The sequence below is a fragment of the Haliotis asinina genome, chromosome 1, assembly GCF_037392515.1.
Source record: "Haliotis asinina isolate JCU_RB_2024 chromosome 1, JCU_Hal_asi_v2, whole genome shotgun sequence".
NCBI classification, from domain to species: domain Eukaryota; kingdom Metazoa; phylum Mollusca; class Gastropoda; order Lepetellida; family Haliotidae; genus Haliotis; species Haliotis asinina.
In genome coordinates, this window is record NC_090280.1 from 4,963,003 (window position 1) to 4,986,940 (window position 23,938).

Sequence of the window (23,938 nt, forward strand, 5' to 3'; positions counted from 1 at the left end):
AAAACATTTCAAAACCCATAAAGTAAACTTGAATTCTGTGCTCAGTATGATATTCCAAACACTCAAAATGTGAATCATCAGCCCAAACACACCAACTTCAGTGCTTTTTCACTTTTGATGTATGTTTCTCGAAATTCAGGTTTACTGGTGACTGCACGCGCAGTCCATGTACTAAGGATATAAAATGTGACCCGCGATATAAACTCACGTTATTGCAACGAAAAGTAGACAAGAACAATGCCTAGGCTATCAGCAGAAAAACGAGAGACATGTCTGTATGTCCCGCATGAGAGCAAACAACAGCCACGTTGCTAGAACACTTGGTTGCAGGCGACAAACCATCGCCATCATTTTAGTCGTTTCCCGCGAACTTGTAATACCGCTGACCGACCCAGGAGATGGAGACAAAGGTGACAACACCCAAGAAGACCGCCACATCCGGTTACTCCTTCTCAGAAACAGGTTCCTGGTAATGACGACACCGACATCAACGGTATTCGGACACTACATCCACAGGAACACCGTCAGGGTCTAGGAAATGCCTGCATGGGGTGCACGTGCTGTTACCAACCGATAAACATGTGAGTGTTAGCTTTCCTCATCACAATTACTATTACCAATCAGTTAATGCAATGCCATTATATTTTGTGCTGCCGCCCTGTGTTACCTCCCTGTTGTAGTAGTGAGTGCGTTTAGTTTTACGCCGCACTCAGCAATATTCTAGCTATGTGACGGCAGTTTGTAAATAATCGAGTCTGGATCAGACGATCCAGTGATCAACAACAAGCACTTCGATCTACGCAAGTCAGCGAGTCTGATCAACCAATCCTGTCAGTTGCTTCTTACGACAAGCGCGTATTGCCGAAGACCCAGTTCTTACCCGGATTCCTTGTTGTGTACTTCCACTGTAATACAGTTGTTAGTTGCTTCATTGTTATTCGTTGCTTTCAAACTGAATTCTGATAATTTGTAGATATTGAGGTTGAACCATTGCTTTAATAGAGAAGTCGGCATTTATTTGCCACATCTATCTTCACCTCAATGTCCCTTTGTCACCGAAGGGTTATTGTATGGCTTACTAACATCAGTTTTTACATTAAAATCTGGTTCGTCCCAAGCCATGATCAGGTTAATGTTTAAAGAACTCAGATTGATTGTATCTTATCCTCTCTCAGTACATGACAGTACTTAAACTAAATGTACCTCGGGAGCATGTGTATTTAACATTAAGCACATGAAATGAACAATATCGTATATGGGTATTTTCACTTAGAAACCAAACGCTTCTATACAAAATGTAAAGTATATTTAATTGGGTTTCAGATCATCATTTGAGCATGTTAAATGCATGTAGATGTTTCGTTTTGGGGGGCTTTTTGTTATTTTTGTTTTTGTTTCTGTTATTGTACACAATATCATTTTTTTTTCATTTGCAAGTGTACTTCCAGTTTTACAACTATAATGCGCATAAATGTCATACTATAAGCCATTCATTTGCAACAACTGATAGATATGTATTATTATCATCCATCTACAGTTGGCGGTGTATATTGTTGTAAAGGAAGAGGAAATTGTAATTCTCATGTCATTCCTTTTCTTGTGACCACAATCAAGTAATTATTTGTTGTTTCCGTTCAGACGTTATATTTCTTATATTTCATTTAAGATTCTACGTTTTTGATTAACTAGCGTAACGCTATCCTTTATATCCGTCAGTGGATGGTAAATGCCTGGTGTCAAGCATCATATGACGTGCTCTCAGTGTTCGAGTTCCCAAGTAATAACGCATTCTAATACGAAATCTGTCTGCATTTGTAAACTGTAAAGACACGAGCTCAGGAAACGAGAAGACAAGAATAAAGTATTAAAAACAAGTAACCTGGCAATTACACCTTTCTTCACCTTTCAAATCGCACCATGTTTCTGTCTTGCCCTGTGTTAGAGTTCATGGTATAGGAAGCTTTAACACTTCGTTTTGTGCTCAGACCACTACCCTGTATTGCCCTCATCTTGTAAACCTGTAAAAGTGGTCGAAACTACCTTAACCTATCACGGTGAGGTCTTTGGAATATTCCGGTGCAACTTATAGGACATATTATTACACGTATTTAATGTCAGACAATATTCCGAAGTTTAGGAATTAACACCATTTCCCATTTTTCCATCATTTTTCAATTACAGAAACGCTTTGAAGAACCTGGATCTGAAACTCGCAATGTAAATCGCAGACCTGCTACGATGCATCATACTGCTGTCAACCTCTAGGTCCTATAATCAGAAATAACTTCTCCATAGCTGTCCAAAATAAACATCAACATGAAGTATATCATTGATGTTATTGAAGCAGTGCCAGAACCACTGTTTCCGTACCAAGAAGAAATCTCTTGCTAAACGCAGAGTCGATTGTACAATTGTGACAATACCAGGAGAATATGTTTGTAGCTGTTTGTAACCGAACAACACATGTAACCGAATTCCAAGCAACAAACCCGGCCTTTTTGCTAAAGCCAATGCCTTTATTGAATTTTCTGTCCCTTTTGATTGGCAGGATTAAGGGAAAACATGCTAAATATGCGGACCTCGCCTTTGAAATCTCTCGCTTGCATCACAAGTACACTGTTGTCAGACTCCCTATTGTTCTCGGTGCCCTTGGATTGGTACATCCTGATCTCGGTTCGTAGTGATGGGCGGGGGGGGGGGGGGGGGGGGGGAAGGAGGACAGAAATCCAAGTGACCCTCAGTTAGGTCAAGCTGCCAAACACGATCATCCAGGCTACAGTCCTTTTTGCTAGTACTGGATATTTATATGGCGCACACATCCACGCCTTGGTGCATGCTCAAGACATTGGTATTTGTTTTCCTAGACCACTGAATGAAGATCAAGGAGGTAAAATATTCATACTGAAATAGACAAAGACTGACTACTCTTAAAACAAGAATGAACGGACCCTAGAACATAATACTATGAGAGCAATATATCTAAAATAAGATGGACAGACATCTCATTATAACACTTGTAGTCAACAATCAGTAGTCTGTTGAATAACTCTATGCACTTTTGTGTTATAATAAAACCTGATAGGTACAAATGTTAAAAATATGAAAATGACAGATAATTTTGTTGCAATAGCATGCAGGGACCCATGTGAAATACTCTATCTAGTGCATCCTTTCCTCTACATGATGAATTCAGATTTGACGAATACTTATACAAAAATAATATCTGATTACGTTCTGTTTTAAGCGGCGACAGATCGATCTTTGCCGTATACACTCACTGTAAGTGATATACTATCTGATTACGCTCTTTCTCTCTCTCTCTCTCTCTCTCTCCCATATATACATACATACATACACTGTACAGTTCAAAACGAACATTGAGGTGTTCGATATATATATATGTATGGGATCGTGCACATCAGCCTACCTGTGTGATGTGATAAATCTGGCATCTTGGTGTTTTTTCCCGCAGCATTTGTTCAGTAGAGTCGCCGCGGTGTAATTGTCCTTCTAGATATTCACAGGGACTTCATTTGAACGTTTTGTCAAGATTTATTTATTGGAAAGAGAGGCAAATCTTTTCGTACTCATCACTAGATTTTGTACACGACACATGAAAAACAGATTCAGGGCTATGTCCCTTCCACCGATTTGCATTCTCAAAACATTGGTAATTTGCGTGCATCAAGCGTGATTTCAATGTTATTCTAGATAAAGTACTACATGAAGTACCGAATGAGTTGCCATTGGCAGCGGGTACGTAGAAATGTACCTCGCTTGTATGTGAGGTACATTAAAAATAATTGAAGTATGTTTAGCCAATAAGTAAAACGACATTTATGTGTGAGGTAAGGTTTGTCTGCGCATTTTCTGTATTTCCACAAATGTATTGATAAGCTCATGTGTGAATCTTTTGTTTAGGATGAGCAATTACATAGGCGGATGAAGCCTGTTTACTGATATTCCGTTCTGTATCTGCCCCTCTGCATTGTACATGACATGTCTTTTGGGAAGTAAACCAGTGAATAAATAATTCAGTGAGCCATATAATTTCAGTTTTCTAATGTCATTTCATTCTTGTATGCGATGATGTTTCAAATCTCCAGTTTTGATTCCAGTTTGAAACAAGATTGTTAGGAAATAATTCATAGTCACTTTTGACAACAGGACATTAATACGTTACATTAACACCTTGCACGCTGCAGAGAGTCTAATACGAGAAGTATACTATTTAAAGTATATGTGACGATTGTCGTGTGAATTTCAAGGTGTTGAAAATGACTGAGTACAAGTTATCGAACTAAGAAAAGCCCTCTCCCGATAATAGTGACAGACAAACCCTAGGATATGTACAACAGATTTTAACTGAGAAAACGTTTGTTTTGTTTGAGAGATTATAGACATGTACACATTAAAACCCTTCTTGTTTTCAGTCATCGTGAGACCTGCATTGTCATAAAAGGTAAGATTAATACCAATCAGCTTTCTACTGTTAAAAATATTTTCTAAAGATTATACCAGATTATGCATTTGATTCGCTTACAAAGGACACTCCATGAAGTAGTGAAAAACATTCTCTCATCTATGGCCACACTGACATATTGTCACTGTAAAGGAGACAAAGACAAGAATCTAAGTCTCGCCACTAGAGAGCAACTAGGAGCTAACTGTCTTTATCGAGTCTGCGTCGGTGGCTGCCACTTCCACTGCTCCCACTGTCTCTATGGGGGACAGATCCATGGAGAAAAGATCCGGTATCTAGGTCCAGTCCCTGGGGTCGATCTGCACCGAGTAACCAGTTCTCAAACAATGTGAAAACTTTACTAAGGTATTTCATAACATAGAAATATAGTTTTCCTAAAGATGTCCTGATGGTCATAGAGCAGTTACCGCAGGGTCGGCTTCATCTGCGCCGACATATAGGTCATTCTCCACCGTCACTGAAACACACGACATTATCCATAAACACACGGATAATAAACACAGACCAATAGTGAAACGAGCACACAATGCAGACACAAGAATCACATATATCTAGAGACAAAGAAACAACCATAAAAGGCAAGTAATCCTTTTTCGCAAAACATGGAATTTTGTAAGGGTGAATAGCGAGGTCTCTTTTTCTCGTGTTATAAACATTTAACACTTAAGTGCATATGCACAAGGAGGGAAGGCAAGTCTGCAAACCAATATGTATTCCTTCATGACGGCCTGTGTTTAGTGTTGTGTTAGACACCCACTTTAATAACAGCAAATACCAAATACAATATCACGTTTATGCCAGTAGAATCCAAACGTAAGGCCACATTAATACCAGTAGATGCAAAACACAAGGCCACATTCATGCTAGCATACACCAAACCTAAGGCCACAATAACACCAGTAGATACCAAACGCATTAATGGCAGCTAATACCAAACACAGGGTCACATTAATGCTAGTAGATACCAAACACAAGGTCAAATGAATACCAGTAGATACCAAAGACAAGGTGACATTAATGCAAGTAGATGTCGAACATAAGGTCACGTGGATGTCAGTAGATAACAAACAATAGGTCGCATTAATGCCAGTAGACACACAACTCAAGGTCACATTAAAGCCAGCAGATATCCAACATATGGTTACATAATACACGTATCTACCAAACACGATGTCACATTAATGCCAGTAGATCAATACCTATTAATTACTCTGCTACATTGTGACTACCGAATTATTAATATTTGCTAGCAATTGCTAGCCCCCTTTCGCAAAATCTCTTCACTCTCCTGGTACCGAACCGGTGACGAAATATCACAGGAAATGCCTTTATCTCACAACAGTGAAATGATGGTGTTCTTCTGAAATAATTCTTTGATCGACATTCTAGAATATGGTGCGTCAATAATGAGTGTATAATTGAGTATGGAGTAAGACGGTAGGCCAAAACGTCTCTCTGTGCAATAAACAAGAACTTGTCATGCATGCGCATGTATGTTTCATTATGGAGTAGTCTAGGAATACAAGATAATAGTGAATCTTGATTTGATCCATTGGTCTTTATTCTGGTATATCATGGAACTTCAACAGATCAGTAACTAGACTGCAAGTCTTTATCAAACAGCGCGTCCAAACATCGAACATGTACCAACTTATTTCATCGCCGACTTGGCCTTTGTCCATCGTACTTGATTCATAGAGAATATTGTCCTCCATTTCTGCAACAAGAAGGGTGAGAAACAATGACAGTGACAGCAGGACCACAATTACCCAAAACTACCCACGGGTGACTGAAAGGCAAAGTCCTCCACACATTCATTACAAATCTCTAGATTCAATTTTACCATTCCGACTGTATCATGACTACATGCAGTAGTATATTTAGAAACTTCGGTGTAACCGCCATAAAACATTATTAATAGTTTTCCCCTTATTGCTCTCTGTTGTAGATGACGTGAACAAGCATGCTAGCTGACCCTTTCGCCGCGCACCTGCTGCACAACTTAGTAACGATGTGCCAATTATACCCAAAACGTATATCAAACACTGTTCTGGTCGAACGTACGTTTGTCTCGAAATGAAGACTTGGTCCTACCTTGTCCTACGTTTATGATTATTTCTCTGTAGCGTCGTCATTTTGATATCTTGAAGTTTATTTATATGACACGCAGTTTTATGTAAAACCAAATCAGCGAAAATGGCCGATAACCCAGCGAATTGTAAGATGTGCCTTTGGACTCGACTGCTTGAATACAAACCAGAATCGGAATAACTGACGGGTATAGAGCCTGTTCTACCAAACAGATCGGTGTATTCTTACAAAGTCTTCATCGATCGTTCTCCATTTAGCATTATGTCTGACTTACCTATTTTGTCTTTTCGATTCGATCCAGTTGAGCTTAAATGAAAAATATTCATTTGATTACATTCAGTTTTAAGTTAACAAGCAAAAGAGAAAGGTCACACTTTCTAAATATTACCTTATATACAATCCTTAATGTACCAAGTATGGCGTGGCAGCAATAACTATCGTTGTAATTATTCTATGCTCAAATCTTTGAAGGACATTTAGAAAGGGAAGGCATAAGAAAAGCAACATTTACGGATGTCAACTTGTTAATGTTGAATAACACTTTCGGAGAGTATGCTTGCACTTCCATGAGGTCAATGACAGGCAGTATCATGGGAGTATATTATAAATTGTTCACTTGGAACATAAACAAACATCGAGGGTATATCATTATACCATGCGCCCCAAGGAACCAGACACAAGAAAGCAGTTTTAGAGTTATCTCCCTTCCATCGATTTGCATTCGCAAAACATCGGTAATTTCCGTGCATCATGCGTGATTCAGTGTTATTCGAGTTAAAGAAGTATTACGAATAAGTTGCCACTGGCAGCGGAGTACACTGAAAACTACCTTGCATATAAGTGTGGAACCTTCAAGATAATGGAAGAGCACTTAGTCAATCAGAAAACGACATTAATGCGTGAGGAAAGATAAATACGTATATACCAGCAATATCCATGCTGTATGGTGGCGGTCTGTAAGTGACAGAGTTTTGTCCATACCAAAGATCTGTGTTTAGTACACAATCATACAGTAACATATAATGGAACTACTAGATTATGGGAATAGACACTGTAACAGACCGCTTGACTATATTTCCTAATCATATTCACCTTGAACCAAGCTGATCCTGGGACAATGAAGAACAGAATGAGCAAAGGCAATGGTTTAATATGGATGCTGGTATTTAGATGAATATCATCCTCAGCGTATTGTCTTAAAGGGGCACTGATGCGGAGCGAATAATGTTTCTCGCCAACGGTCGAATTACGAAACCAAACTGCAAATTGGTCAGCGCCCGCTCCTTCGACCGTGAAAGGAACTGGGCTCCTGTCCATATTAGCAGAATTTCTTCACCTAAACAGTCAGGAGGCCGGATGCCATCATATGACATTTGTTTAAAAATATCCATGGTATTCCTTGTCTGATCGTAACCAGCAGTGTAGTTCTTATCGGATGCTTGGATGATATAGTTACTGATCCAATTTGATCCTATTTCTGTGTTTTTAACCTCGATATTTAATCATGTTACATGAAAATATGATGTCTACAGGCACGTAGCAAGCCATTTGTTTCAGTACGGAAGATTGCAAAGCTTTATATATATAGGTAGTTTTGAGTGTTGGTTCAGCTGTGCTAGCAAATATCATACGTAAATTTTGGTAGCTATGGTAGCTACAATGGTTTATTATTTATGATAATAAAAACACACAGTTGATTTATTTGAATTCATAAACAAAAAACGATGACTTTGCCTTTGGTAGAGAAATCTGAAAATTTTCGTACGTAAAAAAACCCTTATTTCACCTATTTACCCAAGTACACAGCAAATGCCTGTGTGTATTCCTTATGTAACGAAATTCCGTTGGTATCCTCAAAACAGTTTCGGCCCATAAGTGTTTTCAGGCTGCATGCGACACAGAGATTACATCTTCCTTGCTGTAACCCGCGTTTGATGGTGTAAACCTACACGTGTTATTTGTCATCATTCTCTGGATGGTCAATTAATGAACTTATAACAGGTATAATTAGTAGTAACACCACTTCGGTTACACAACAAAGGTTCCCATTTGGCATTTCTCCTGTCTGGAGTGAATACTCAACATTATAAATTAAGGTCTGTAATGGCAGATGTATTGTATGTTATGTAATATGTGCATGTAAGTGATGCAAGAGGGTTTATCAGCTGAGTTACAAAAAACAAACATCGATCAAAGGATTAACCGATAACACACTGATTGATTAATTACTTTTATCTTCTAGCGGATTTGTCAAAAGGCAGTGTGTGTAGATGACTACACCCTGTCGTAAAGGGTGAGTGCAAAAACAACATCGTCCCTTCAAAGAATTAACCACCCTTGCGTTGATTGATTGATTGCTCATTATTGGAAATTACTTAGAATAGTGGACATCATACAGTTAGTTGCCAGGTGTGCTATCTTGGGAGACCAATGAGAGGTTTATCTGGTTTTCACCAACGAAAGACGTGAAACGATGTGTTACTTTTTCGCAAACTAGACAGTTGTAAGACACGCGACACAGAGCAGGATTATTTACCAGCTGCAGATGAATGGAATACGATTTCTTTTACGTGGATATTGATGGATACATTCCTGAACAAGGTAGTAGCCTGACACTGTTGCTATACAATTAGTCTGTTTACATTCATTATTTGCATTTTGTTTTAATTTATTTGTTGTAGCATTCAGCAGAATCTGTATGACAGAAAACACACACTAGATCGCGTATGTGTGTGAAATAGGATCCACATTGGCAATCTATACAATGTATAAATGTTGCTGTTATGTTAGAAATTTACTATTAGTATAAGCAGATCGTGTGTTCTTTTATTAATTTTCAGAATCATACAAATATGACAATAAACTAATTAGGGTTATGAGACAAAATATAGAGACGTACATTGGCTTCGTTATTTTTCCGTCCGAATAGTTTTTTACCATTTCTACCACTGGCAGATGATTAACCTTCAAAGTGTTTCATTTGTTTTCATAATACATTTGTTATGAAGTAAAAATGACTTCACCTAAGTTGATCTGTCTATAATTAAACTATCAATTGCGCTTACGGAATGCGCAGTAGAGGTCACGAACCAGTCACGAATTCTGGGATATCATCCGGGTACTCACGGGAGAAAAACAATAACAAAAGTTTACACCAGTCCACGGAAATTGCTCCGCATCAGTGCCCCTTTAACAACAGCGTGTGATTACCTTTCAGCCACGTCTGTCTTTGATTCTGGAGATAAGATAAACACACTTTGATATGTCCCTGTAGATGGCAGGGTGATAAACACAGAGGGCACGCTATGGAGATTGTGTCCATATTTTGATAGAGAAGACATCTGTTTATTGAGACCCACTGCGTATAATGAGTCAGTTTATCGAGATGACAACATTTTTTAAATTTAATTTAATTTTTGTGCTGTATCCAGATGAACAGTTGTATGAGTTATAGCTCACCAGCGTGAACATGCAGGTACTCACAAAGGGTCATAGTCAAGGGGGCAGCGTTTATGGGCCAAAACTAAACTGACGTACAAGTGAGTGAGTGAGTGAGTGAGTGAGTTCATATTTAACGTCACATCGACAATATTTCAGCCATATCGCGACGAGAACAGATTTGAAATTGAAATGGGATATGTGCATATTGTAAAAACCTGTCGTCAAAGGACAGCAAAACAACTAGAATATCACAGTTACCAATAAATGTAGCGTGGAACGGTAAAACTGATAGATCTATTTGGACAAGACAAGATAAAACACGGGCTGTATACATCACCAGCAGCTGAAGGTAGATCACCATGCGAGGGGCCATGGGGACTTACAGTATCTTTGCTGCCTGCATGGACCCTACCTGGATTCACACCATCCCTTCACACACTGGCGATGATAGGAAGATTTAGCCGGAATTTAAAAGAACAAAAATACTACGACTAAAAAGTATGGTTGAACAAAATTTACTTTGAACGTTCTTGGGACTTACCTACCGTTTTGGGAGGACAATGAAAACTGACGTACAAAAAATGTACACACCTGGCAATGAGCGTTGGATATCATGAAAAAACATGTTTTGTTTGACAGCACTTGTACTGTAAGCACAACAATATATAACACCATATGTGTATTAATGCACAAATTGTAAAGGTGAATAACGTGTTTATTGTACGAGCATCTATGATTGGTGAAGCGTATGAGGATTAAAACGGCATTGCCTTCAAACTGCAACTGGAATCAGGCATGAAATGTTTGTACATATCCATTCTGTCAAGGCATGTGTGTACCCGGTGTGGTACACACCTGGTCTAAATCTTTTGGGGGTGTTTTTGCTTTTTGTTTAAATTGTTGTAGTTGTCCATTCTACTTATCTCTTCGGCCACTTAATCATTCATTTTGTTTTACCTTCTAGTGTGTTTGACTTCCTCCTTTTCAGGACAGCCACAAGGATGACGGCAGCGAGTACGACTACACCAACGCTGCAACCAATGGCGATGTACAGGATGTTGTTGTCGGTATCAGGTGAGCCTGTAACACGATGTTCCATTTACCTACATGTAAAATACTTTAATTTCATTGGTCATGAAGGTGACAAGTGGAAACAATATTACCCGTTGCCACGGTAACCGCCTAACTCTCCGGCGAAAACACTTCTGCTAACACTGGTCTGACGTCATAATATCGCACATGCGGCGCATTTGAGTTCACTGTGTACACATTTATTTTACTGACTTTCACAGCTTTGATTCAACCATTGTATACATTCAATTGTCTGCACGCTCAGCTTAAACATGATTAACTATATTTATAACAGATTTAAGCTTGTCACAATATATTTCACCGATGCAGTGATCTGATCCCAAAATCCAGTCGAGGAACAGATGACATATTTTGTACATTTAACATGGCGGTAAAATAAATACGTTGTATGCTTCTCCATTGGGTAACACGGCGTGAGCAAATGTCATCACACTGGCGTGGACTGGTGATTCTGTCTGTCCCACGTTGCCACCACGCAGTACAGGACTAAAGGTTAAAGTGTAAATATGCTATAGTTAATCTATCAAACCAGTCTTTTTGGTCAGATGACTAAAATCTAAATGTATAGGGTGCTCACAAAATCCCTTTACAATGGATAGTAACGGAACTCAGTTCGGCTGTATTATAAATAACAGGCCTGGTCTATCTCACCTCACTGCGCTTTACTACTTTTTGTGATAGGAACTCAGGTTGTCCTTCATATATGACAGAACCTATCCATGATATGATAGCTGGTATAAAATGGTGTCCCGATCATGAGTTGTTTTTCATCAACGCGTGCTTGTCTACCACACGCCCCATTCGCACCAACAGACACACACACTGGACGCCATTTTAGCATTCATAACCTCTTCAACGTACCTGCAATAGGGGAAACCGTGGTCACAGAAGCACCTGGGTGAATAAAAACAAAATTAGGTTTGGGATATTTTTTCTCATTCAACCTTTTCGTATGACGGTACCTGGCTCGCGGGCTGAAAATGCAGTTTGACCTAGGAGGGGTGTCCCCAAAGTGGCAGGCCTCACTATATTCTCGATGTCCAATATTACAAAAGCTTCCATTTTCTTTTGAAGGAATTATTGGCAAAGGAATATTCAGATTTTCACATATGTTGTTAACGTGGTTACCGAGATATTTGTCATCACAACACATTGGGTTGTAATATTTCTGTAAACATTGCAGAAAGTGAAAAATAATCTGCCATTTGGTACCTCTTGAATGATGGCATAGCTCAGGTAATAAGATATAAAATATGTTCAGCATAGTATGGATGACTTCACGTCATAATCATCATTCAAAGATTGTTTTGCTTGGTTTATGTTTAGACGAGGCTGTTTTAAAGGACACGTCCATTTTAATCTTTCAAGAACAGGTTTTCCAGACATTCAAGTTGACACTGTTTACACCATTTACACCATTCAGTGTAGTTTGTTTGAACCCTTGGCATCATGCCTGAATAAGTGAAAACAGCAGAATAGGTTATGTACTTTTGATTACGTCATCTGAAAGTTGGGGTGGGTAGTGGCTACAAAACAAGCTCTGTCAGTAAACACCATAGGGAGTCACTTTAACAAGCGATTGTAGCTTCAAATTGCATTTGTATACACTTTAATGTCCTCTTTTGATTCTAGAGGACATCTGCGTATCTCAAACACACAAAATGTTTCTTTCGTATTTTGTTTCCTGAAGTTAATGATGCATTTATCGCCGAGTTTGCGTTTTGGGCGATACCAAGAGAGAAAGAAGTAAAAAAAAAATGAGAATGGTGAGGAACACGGCAAAAACAACTGGTTTGAGACTGACAGATGATATGTAGAAAAATAACCATAAAAACAGTTGCATTTTTATAATTGTCCAGGTGACTCCGATCACTTTTGGGACACCCCTCGTATATACATGTATATGCTTCAAAACAAGTACGGGAACCTGGACTTTGAAGTCTGGTAGAGAGAAAACCCATTCAGGAACGTTATAATGACATTCACCTTGTGTGTCATTTCAGGTTATCATCACACGCAAACACAATGCATGGAAAGCACGTGCACAACGTGAGAGCCTCCTACACGTGCATGAGATGTCATTATGAATGAGGCTTTTCAGGCAGGTCGATAATTCACCATAGATCATTTTTCCGATAATTTTCTTGCACTTGTGCATGACAAGGCTTTCCAGGGTCAAATTCCATATTACTGACTGAAAATTGTAAACCTGAAATTTTCATGTCATACTCCAGTCACCTAACAAGGGAGATAACTGAAATAACACCTTCGCTTTGAATGAAATCTACCACCTAACGTTCTATCTACCAGCAGACGTTCCATCTACTAGCAGACGTCCTATCTACCAGCAGAAGTTCTATCTACAAGAAGTCTTTCTATCCACCAGCTGACGTTCTATCTATCGGAAAACCCTCTATTCACCAGCAGACGTTCTATCTATCTAGCAGACGTTCCATCCACCAGATGACGTTCTATATACCTGCAGATGCAGCAGACGTTCTATCTACCTGCAGATGCAGCAGACGATCTACGGAGCAGCAGGCGTTCCGTCTACCAGCTCACGTCTTCTGGACTAAAGCCTTCGATCACCGGCCACGTCATTCTAACAAACATCAGGAGATGGTAGTTCCCGGTAGGAAGCTTGAAGGTGTTAAAGTACGAATAGCCTACTGTATGTCATTCCAGACAATGTCCAGGCTATACTTCCGATAAATCTCCACTAGTATTAGTATACCATGGAGATTAGGCAGGCTGGCTGCATGCGAGAATGGGTTATCGCTGTTAAAATGTGGCACTAGTATTTCAGTGAGCTAGTGCTATAGATATGGCATTAATCCAAACAAATACAAGCAGACACACGCACACGCATACTCACACGCACACGCACACGCACACTCACACGCACACACGCAAACTTACCAGTTTCAATAACAATGTCGAAAGAGTTGCTAGGCTGATCTATCAGATGATTACGGCATGTCCACGTGGACTGCAGGTGAGGTCGTGCAACCAGTGTGACGCTGTGCTCACTGCTGTTGACGCTGACGGTGTGACTGACAACTGTCGTTCTATTTCCATAGTGAGGATCCAACATCAGAAGTGTTCCGTTTTGAAACGTCACCGCAAACATGGTATCATTTCGGATCCAGACCATTTCGAAGTCCTCCGCCTGCGACAGGAGAGTGGCATTCTCAGCATCCAAAACACAGCTCATTGTGAAGTTGCTTCCCTCGACAATACCTGTCGACGGCTTGACTGTGAATGTTAGGTTCCCTGAATGAATAAAGGAGGTAATTAGTACTTATACATATTATGTACATCTGCCACGGCTCCGATCTAGTTTTCTTATCCAAATGTTTTCAGAGATAGTATTTGTTAAGTATTTGTCAGTGTCTTTTAAGCTAAGAATCTTTGACCAATGAATGAAGGTTGCGTGAATGAGTGAGTGAGTGAGTTATCATTTAACGTCACGTCGGCAATATTGCAGTCATATTGTGACGAGAACATACGTACATAAGGAATATATACTAGGCATATTATGAAGAACCTCTCGACGAAGGACAGTAAAACCACTAGACTATCACAGTTAGTATTTAAAACTAGCGTAGAAACGTAAAAGCTAATATTATCACTATTTGGACAGTACAATATAAAAACAGGACATAGATCGCCAACAACCGAAGGTAGATCACCATACTAGGGACCATGGGGACTTACAGTACCTCAGCTACCTGCATGGTTCCTAGTTGGATTTACACTATCCCCTCAGCTGCTGGCGACCGTATGCAAGATTAGCCACAATTTAAAATTACACATATTCTACGACTAAAAAAAGTGAAAGATTTAATCTGACTTCAACTGTTTGGGACTTACGTACCGTTGTGTGAATGACTGAGACAGGTAATGTAACGTACCGCTGACGGTCATCAAAGCTTCTGTCCCTCCTCCACTGGGCGTGTCACCTGTAGCAGGAAGTAGACTATGACCAGAGATGAGATATTTCCTCATGCCCCAAGGTTTTACCATCTAAGTGAATTCGACCTGTGAAGATCTGGGTTAACATTGGTCTTCAGTAATCCATGCTTTTCGCACAAGGAAAGATCGATGCTCGTGGTGTTGATCACTGGATTGTCTGGTCCAAACTCGAATATTTACAGACAGCCACTATACAGCTGGAATATTACTCAGTGCGGCATTAAACTAAACTCACACACTCATTCACCCGTAGACCCTATAAATTCGGATTCCTAGCTATAGCTATTGTAGAGTAATTTGCTGGGATATCAACAACAAATAAAATGAGTTGCTTATTTCATCCTTTGTTAAAGGAAACCTGAGTAAATTATAAACGAAGGAACCGAAACTTATGAACGCGTTAACGCACATTCTTTCATTCCCTCATCTATATACCCTAATAAATAACAAAATAAGTCTGATCTCTCATCAAGACTTGACTGATGCTTTCCTGGGAAAGTCTAACCCTAAATATGACACTAACTGACCACTTTCTTAATGGAATTTTGTAGTCATAGCTTTTGACGGCGAGTACTGTGAAAAAATTGCAAAGTTACACACAGTCAGTGGTCTAGACTACCAGTTGCGGTGGCTGAGCTGGTTAGATGGCTGACTTCGTGTGTTGGCGGCTCTAGGTTAGGGTGCGGGTTCGAGTCATGGATAGGGCTGAACCCAACAAAAAACACTATAATCTGTATTTAACTGAGAAAGTGGTGTCCAAAATAATGACACCACATGACACAAAGGAAATTTCTCCAGGATACATACCTGACAGACAGATTTCGTTGCTCCAGTCGCTGTAGGTACCCTCATCATCATCACCACATTTCCATTTATAACTGTCAGGCATCTGTGAAGATTCTTGGATGTATACATAGTGCTCATTCCAGCTTGTGAACACACGTACATAATTCGTAAAGGAGGAATCTATGACGAGGGCCCGAAAAAACACTGTCTTAAATACTATGGTGTTGTTCAGTTTCCAATAATACAATAACTCGGGTCCCCATCCGTATTTTGAACAATGCAAATACATCCAGTTTGAACCGTCATACTCGTATCTGGTGCCTTCCAGATGAAGTTCACCTGAAGAAAGACACCACACAATTACTGTTACTAATCTACTACTGCTGCAAAAACACAAAGCTTATCGATTTATCTTTACACAAAAACTGAATCCCCTTTGTCACCAGTTGTTACTACATTACTGTTTGTAGATATACTTAGAAGCGAAAGACAAAATCAATACGTTTGTGTCAATGTTCGAAAATAGAAAACACATACACACACACACTGAAATGACATGGGTGCATCTCAAAACCTAATGAGATCCTCGCTCTTCAATGAAATATTATCGGTTTTCATTCTACATATCATGCGACAGTAAATTGTACAGCACCCCTCGCTGTCAACCCCCGACCCCCTCGCCAGAAGCCCCGACAGCCTCGCTATCGGCCCTCACCGTGCCACCAGAACCCTCGACCGCATCGCTATCAGCCCTCACCCTCCCGACACAACCGTCGACACCCTCGCTATCAGCTTTTACCTTCCCACCAGAACTCTCTCCCCCCCGACACAACCCCCGACACCCTCGCTATCAGCCCTCTCCCTCCCACCAAAATCCCCGACGTCTTCTCTATCAAACCATTACCCCCGCGTGACAACCCACGACACCCTCCCAACAAACCCACGATTCTTTCATGCCACGGATTTGACGATCTGCAAAAATCCGTACTCACTGTATGACTGACGCACAAGCACGAGACAGAAAGCTGCAAGATTCGCAATCCACATCCCCGGGGTGCTCGCTGCAACATATTGAATCATGTTTCACATGATTACTGTGTAAAGTCTGCTTACAACTGAAACTAAGGCTCCTTGGAGAGATGTATTCCTTGTTTTCAACAATTCGAAAATACATTTTTGTTATGTAGTTCCTTTTCTATGATGCTTTGGTGAAAGATCAAAGGCGCCAACAGTACTTTATCAGACGAAAATATGGCGTCACAATGGCGTTATTGCGCCATTCTAGTCTGCAACCTCGTAATCGAGCAAGTTTGCATTACGTCACAATGAAATCGACGTCATTGTGCATGTCATTTGTCATCGCCTCACGTGTCCTACAGTAAAATACTCCGTTATATCCCGCTTCTGGGTTTGCAGTCGCGTCGCTCAGCTAACATCACTGGTGGTCCAAACATTGCGTCTATGTTTTCCGACGGATAAAACGTCTCATAATTCGACTTACAATTTTCCATCGACACGGCAACGTTCGCAGTGTTTAAATTCCCACAATGCAATCGTTGAATGTCACTTGATTACTCACACACTCCAGCGCAGCGATGGCATGGCATGCTGGCTAGACTGATTCCTCTGCCCTATTCCGCGCTGCGCTATCGCTGCACTACAAGCTTTGTGTAGTCAGCTTGCTGAGCGTAGCATAGGCAGAGTACCAGTCTACATGCTGGCTGGTCGCATGGAACTCTGGGTAGGAGAGAGGACTATTCAGCTTCATCTGGAGGTGTAATCTTAGGTTGGTATAGAAATGCGACGGTCATATTGCACCATGTTGTTTACATTATTCACAGATGCAATAATAAATAATTTGAAGAAGATAAACCGTCATCAAACTGTTTATCATCTGTTTCGTTTGGTAAGGTTAATCTTGCCGTAGTGCGGTAGACACGTCCAAGGAACAGCACGTCATTTTGCCCTGTGCGAGGATTCTTAGCTTAGATCCCGACATCGTCTTTTCTTTTTCTGCCTTTCTACCGTCCTCGTGCTTTATTAGTTCAGGGCAAACCTATACTTGATTACAAAACACATTGGGGTAGAGCGAACTTTATTCCCCTAAGTAACACTCTTTCAAAATGCATCAGAATCTGGCACAACCGGGTGCAGTTCCAGTGGCCCCTTATTACCGAGCAGGTACACAGTTCAGACTTGTTTTTGTTATGGTCATACTAACGGTATGTGACGTCCGTCTGTAAACTGTTGTTGTCGGACTTGCGTTGAGTAACTGAAATGACCATCGACCTATCATTGTAATAAATATTCCCAGAATCTGCATTTCTAAAGTGCCTAATATTCACCTTACCGATGTTCAGTTTCACAAATACAGTAATAATCAAAACTGGACCATACAGTGTATATACATAACACAGAGAATGATTATCTACTTGTACACATAAAGAAATAGGCGAGTCTTAAGTTGTGATTTAATGGCGTCTCTAATGGGTGCATTTCTGAGGTTTGGGAGAAGCGAACTCCAAAATTGTGGGCTGACGAAAGCGAAGGCGCGTAAGACAATCCACTTAATGAGTTTATTGTAGAGACAGTCGTGAGTGAGGGCGAGGAGTTTGAAGGTGATGCTTGCAGAGATGCGAAGCCACTGAAGTGACTGCACCAAAGGAGCGGTATGGTCACAGCGGGAACAACGGGAGATATATTGAGCAGTCGAGTTCTGAATTCTGTGAAATTTCAGAATCGATTTGGATGACATGTTGGCGGACGGTGAATTGCAAGTGTCAAGTTTCAAGTACTAGGTAGTACATCAACGTTTTGCTGGTTGTAATGCCAAGATCGTGGCGTACTCCACTCATGTTTAAAGTAGTTTAGTTTAGTTGCAAGCTTTTCTGATAGAAACAATATGGGCGCCCATGGACATGGTTGAATCTGGAATGACTCCCAGATGGATGATCAGCATCACAAGTGTGGAGACACATGGAGACGGATTCTAACTTTCTGAGGTGGTGCTTGGATCCAGAAACATTAAATTCTGTTTATTCTAATGCCATTATGCTAGTGTGAGATACCAGAAAATGCTAACAGCCCGAACGACATTAATATCGCCTGCCAGGCATCAACACAGTCCTTATTACATTTCCACAACTGCCAGGCATCAACACAGTCCGTATTACATTTCCACAACTGCCAGGCATCAACACAGTCCTTATTACATTTCCACATCTGCCAGGCATCAACACAGTCGGTATTACATTTCCGCATCTGCCAGACATCAACACAGTCCTTATTACATTTCCACAACTGCCAGGCATCAACACAGTCCGTATTACATTTCCACATCTGCCAGGCATCAACACAGTCCGTATTACGTTTCCACATCTGTCAGGCAGCAACACAGTCCGTATTACATTTCCACAACTGCCAGGCATCAACACAGTCCGTATTACATTTCCACAACTGCCAGGCATCAACACAGTCCGTATTACATTTCCACAACTGCCAGGCATCAACACAGTCCGTATTACATTTCCACAACTCCCGGGCATCAACACAGTCCTTATTACATTTCCACAACTGCCAGGCATCAACACAGTCCTTATTACATTTCCACAACTGCCAGGCATCAACACAGTCTGTATTACATTTCCACAACTGCCAGGCATCAACACAGTCCTTATTACATTTCCACATCTGCCAGGCATCAACACAGTCCGTATTACATTTCCACAACTGCCAGGCATCAACACAGTCCGTATTACATTTCCACAACTGCCATTGCATCAACACAGTCCTGATTATATTTCCACAACTCCCAGGCATCAACACAGTCCTTATTACATTTCCACAACTCCCAGGCATCAACACAGTCCTTATTACATTTCCACAACTCCCAGGCATCAACACAGTCCTTATTACATTTCCACATCTGCCAGGCATCAACACAGTCCGTATTACATTTCCACAACTGCCAGGCATCAACACAGTCCGTATTACATTTCCACAACTGCCATTGCATCAACACAGTCCTGATTATATTTCCACAACTCCCAGGCATCAACACAGTCCTTATTACATTTCCACAACTCCCAGGCATCAACACAGTCCTTATTACATTTCCACAACTCCCAGGCATCAACACAGTCCTTATTACATTTCCACAACTGCCAGGCATCAACACAGTCTGTATTACATTTCCACAACTGCCAGGCATCAACACAGTCCGTATTACATTTCCACAACTGCCAGGCATCAACACAGTCCGTATTACATTTCCACAACTGCCAGGCATCAACACAGTCCGTATTACATTTCCACAACTGCCTGGCATCAACACATTCCGTATTACATTTCCACATCTGCCAGGCATCAACACAGTCCTTGGGATGAAGGATGAAACCATTTCTGATAGCTCCTGTATAAGGCCCGGCGTGGACAAGGATGAAACCATTTCTGATAGCTCCTGTATAAGGCCCGGCGTGGACAAGGATGAAACCATTTCTGATAGCTCCTGTATAAGGCCCGGCGTGGACAAGGATGAAACCATTTCCGATAGCTCCTGTATAAGGCCCGGCGTGGACAAGGATGAAACCATTTCTGATAGCTCCTGTATACGGCCCGGCGTGGACAAGGATGAAACCATTTCCGATAGCTCCTGTATAAGGCCTGGCGTGGACAAGGATGAAACCATTTCCGATAGCTCCTGTATAAGGCCCGGCGTGGACAAGGATGAAACCATTTCTGATAGCTCCTGTATAAGGCCCGGCGTGGACAAGGATGAAACCATTTCCGATAGCTCCTGTATAAGGCCCGGCGTGGACAAGGATGAAACCATTTCCGATAGCTCCTGTATAAGGCCCGGCGTGGACAAGGATGAAACCATTTCTGATAGCTCCTGTATAAGGCACGGCGTGGACAAGGATGAAACCATTTCCGATAGCTCCTGTATAAGGCACGGCGTGGACAAGGATGAAACCATTTCCGATAGCTCCTGTATAAGGCCCGGCGTGGACAAGGATGAAACCATTTCCGATAGCTCCTGTATAAGGCTCGGCGTGGACAAGGATCCATGCAACGAATTCCGGTCACGGCGCCATTTACATTAATGTTTCTACCGGTTCTACCGCATTAGCTGATTCAGATGATGGAGCCACTGCGCTATCTGCCATGTTCAACATTGTAAACGTCTGCTAGACGTTAGACACTGTCTCCTTCTCACCTTGTCTATCAGAAAGTATCAGACAGTATCTGGATTCGTCTGTGAACAAAATAGGTCTCCATGCAGTCTTGTGCAGCCCAATCCCCATGGCCAGCAGCCTAATGTCTACGTGCACAAAGGTGACCATTGTTTCAGCTATTCAAGCACAGGCTCGTCTCACACGTTAACCTTTCTTATGCAGCAATATGCTGAAATGTTTACATTGCGGATGGAGACAAGGGTAGGAACGCGAGATTTAATTCAGTCGCGATTACCATGCACACGACTATAAAAGTCACACAAATGTGTGAGGATTGATTTAATGACCCAGTATACGTTGTATACGACTTACGACCCATGCTTTGCGTTTGTTTCATGCGACATGGAACTATTACATCTCACCCTCGCCTGAAAGTCTACATAATATACCCATAGCATACGTGGTAAAGGGCGGCCTATATACCTAAACATTAAACACAGGAAAGCATAACAACGTAACCGGAAATGTTGTATGATTCAATCTAAACGTACACAGCAAGGGTATTGTGATTAGTCGGTGAGGATGATATGTAAAATACAAGCGAGGCGAGACATTAGTGAACACGTTCGCGAATACTGTATTGTTATGTTGATCTGCGAGGTTTCAGGACATCGCAACCATGTAAGGGAGATTTTGAGTGAGATGTCATGCTTAATATGAATGTGGACACCTTTCAAACACAGTTTTCCGACACTGAGTCGACCAGGGTTTTCACTCTTAATGTGGAGTAGCAGGCAGGGTAACAACATGCACCATCTTTTATCGTGATATGATAAACGTGCAGTGATACCACAAAGAGTGAATGACGTTTAACACGCGTTCAACTATGAGGTGTAGCATTGTGTGTCATCGTCATGTGGGACTAAGTTTTACATGACATACAGGTCGACTAGTGTTTACCATACCGTGTCAACTTCATCTTGACGCGATGTCAGTGTTGACATGACATGCAGGTCGACTAACGTTTACCACAGTGATGGGACCCCTGAGTAAGGATATGGTACTGACAAGCTACCATAGTTAGAAAGGTCAGATCCTTGCCAGGTCAAAGAATGCGTCTCTACACTAACCCATCTCATTTCACGTTCACCACTACTCATCCGTGTGACGGAGTCTCATATCCATATGTTACACAAGCGCCTCGTAGCGTGACCGCGGTCAAGTGGACTCCCCGTCTACCCGGAGAGAGGAGGGTCGGCAGGCCAAATGTTTGTTTGCCTATTGTTGTCACCCAACCTCGCGTTAACATTACAGGGGGGATATAACAGGACAGTTTGCAGTTATACTATGTCACAACTGCGTATTCTCCACCTACTACCGTACCATCTCTCTTTCTCGCTCCTGTCTCTGACTCTCACTCTCTCCTCTTTCTCCCTCCTCTCTCTTTCTCCCTCCCTCTCTCTCTCTCTCTCTCTCTCTCTCTCTCTCTCTCTCTCTCAGACAGTCACAAGTGACAATTTGTGTCTCCACATAAATGTTGTAATCTCGCAAACGTCACACACCTTTTCGCCTCCAGCAAACACTGTAATAAGATTGAGTCAAAATCACCAGACGTACCTTCCTCGGAAATAGCAATACGCCCGACAACGTTGTACATAGGCTAGTATGTAGTGAATCTAGTGTGATGTTCTACATCCTTGTTCAGCAGGGCGGAAAAATGCACTGTCGCCTTCACATCAAAGAGGAAGTGTATCATCATGGCTGACGAGACCATGTGTGTATACAGTTTTCTCCTCTTCTGTGAGTGATTTTGTAAAATCTCCGTGTTAGCCACACGGAAGACCCACCTAAGTGACCTACGGTTCGATTCCTCACCCAGGTGCAATGTGTAAAGTGTGGAAGTGAATGAGTGGGTTTAGTTTTACGCAGCACTCAGCAATATTCCAGCTATATGGCGGCGGTCAGTAAATAATCGAGTCTGGACCAGACAATTCAGTGATCAACAACATAAGCATCAATTTCCTCAATGGTGAACCGATGACATGTGACAACCATGTCAGCGAGCCTGACCACCCGATCCCGTTAGTCGCCTTTTAGGACAAGCATCGTCGCCTTTTATGGCAAGCATGGGTTGCTGAAGGCCTGTTCTATCCCGGACTTTCACAGGGTCTAAAGTGTAAGATATAACATGACCTCTTTTCCCTAAGAGGGCTTACTTTTCAATAATGCCCACGGGTCATGTTATATCCAAGTTGTAAACCGACCGAAGATATATACTTTAGATATAAGTTCAATAGTTGGTATTCATTGGTGAAATCAACTGGGATGAAACTGGTAAGCAACGCCTCGCCTTGCAAGTGCAATACACTTGCTTCGCACGCGCAAACCGTGCCCTGTACGTGCGCTGTCCGTGCTACCCGTTTTGCCAAAAACACACGGTTCATACCGAGAATCACAGCGACCCTTCAAAGCTTTGTGGATAAAACCGCCAGTGAGGGAAGGGTTAAATTTTTGCAACTGACGTTAATATAATATTTTACGATCACATTCAGTGATGTCAAGACAATTTCGTATCAATATTCAAAACAAGCAGTAATTCCAAAGTGTCGGAGCAGAGGGTTGTAGTAGTATATACAATGGGGGTTTTAAAACACTTTCAAGAAAAGTCTCTACAAAGCCTTATTTACTAAATAAGGCTTTGGTTGGGTCCTTAGCTCTTGCTACTATTACCCCTACTACTTAACGTGTGTTGGAGGTAACACTGTGCCGTACGGTACGATCAATAATTCTTCTCTTACAAACCCCCTACCCGACCCATCCCTCAAGTAGTACAAGTTAGGTTCGTCGGCTTTCATATCCACTTTATCTATGTTGTAAGTTTTGACTGACCATATAG

The 23,938-nt window shown here is 41.3% G+C and overlaps 1 protein-coding gene across 4 annotated transcripts; it reads right to left on the reverse strand.

The window, feature by feature from the left end:
• Window positions 1-3,532: 3,532 nt before the first annotated feature.
• Window positions 3,533-22,830, reverse strand: LOC137278892 (uncharacterized). 4 transcript variants are annotated; one of them, XM_067811424.1, is made up of 11 exons: window positions 22,660-22,830; window positions 16,861-16,929; window positions 15,890-16,207; window positions 15,022-15,069; window positions 14,027-14,380; window positions 11,969-12,001; window positions 10,973-11,095; window positions 9,785-9,809; window positions 6,849-6,880; window positions 6,135-6,200; window positions 3,533-4,940 (listed from the first exon to the last, which is right to left on the reverse strand). In XM_067811424.1, exons 1-11 carry the CDS (start codon window positions 22,697-22,699, stop codon window positions 4,876-4,878), a joined length of 1,173 nt encoding a protein of 390 aa, XP_067667525.1. In that variant the 5' UTR covers window positions 22,700-22,830; the 3' UTR covers window positions 3,533-4,875. The 4 variants fall into 4 exon arrangements, with proteins under 4 accessions (XP_067667525.1, XP_067667641.1, XP_067667711.1 ...); XM_067811540.1 differs by having other exon boundaries at window positions 15,890-15,971; window positions 22,660-22,763; XM_067811610.1 differs by having other exon boundaries at window positions 3,537-4,940; window positions 6,131-6,200; window positions 15,890-15,971; window positions 22,660-22,791.
• Window positions 22,831-23,938: the final 1,108 nt, after the last annotated feature.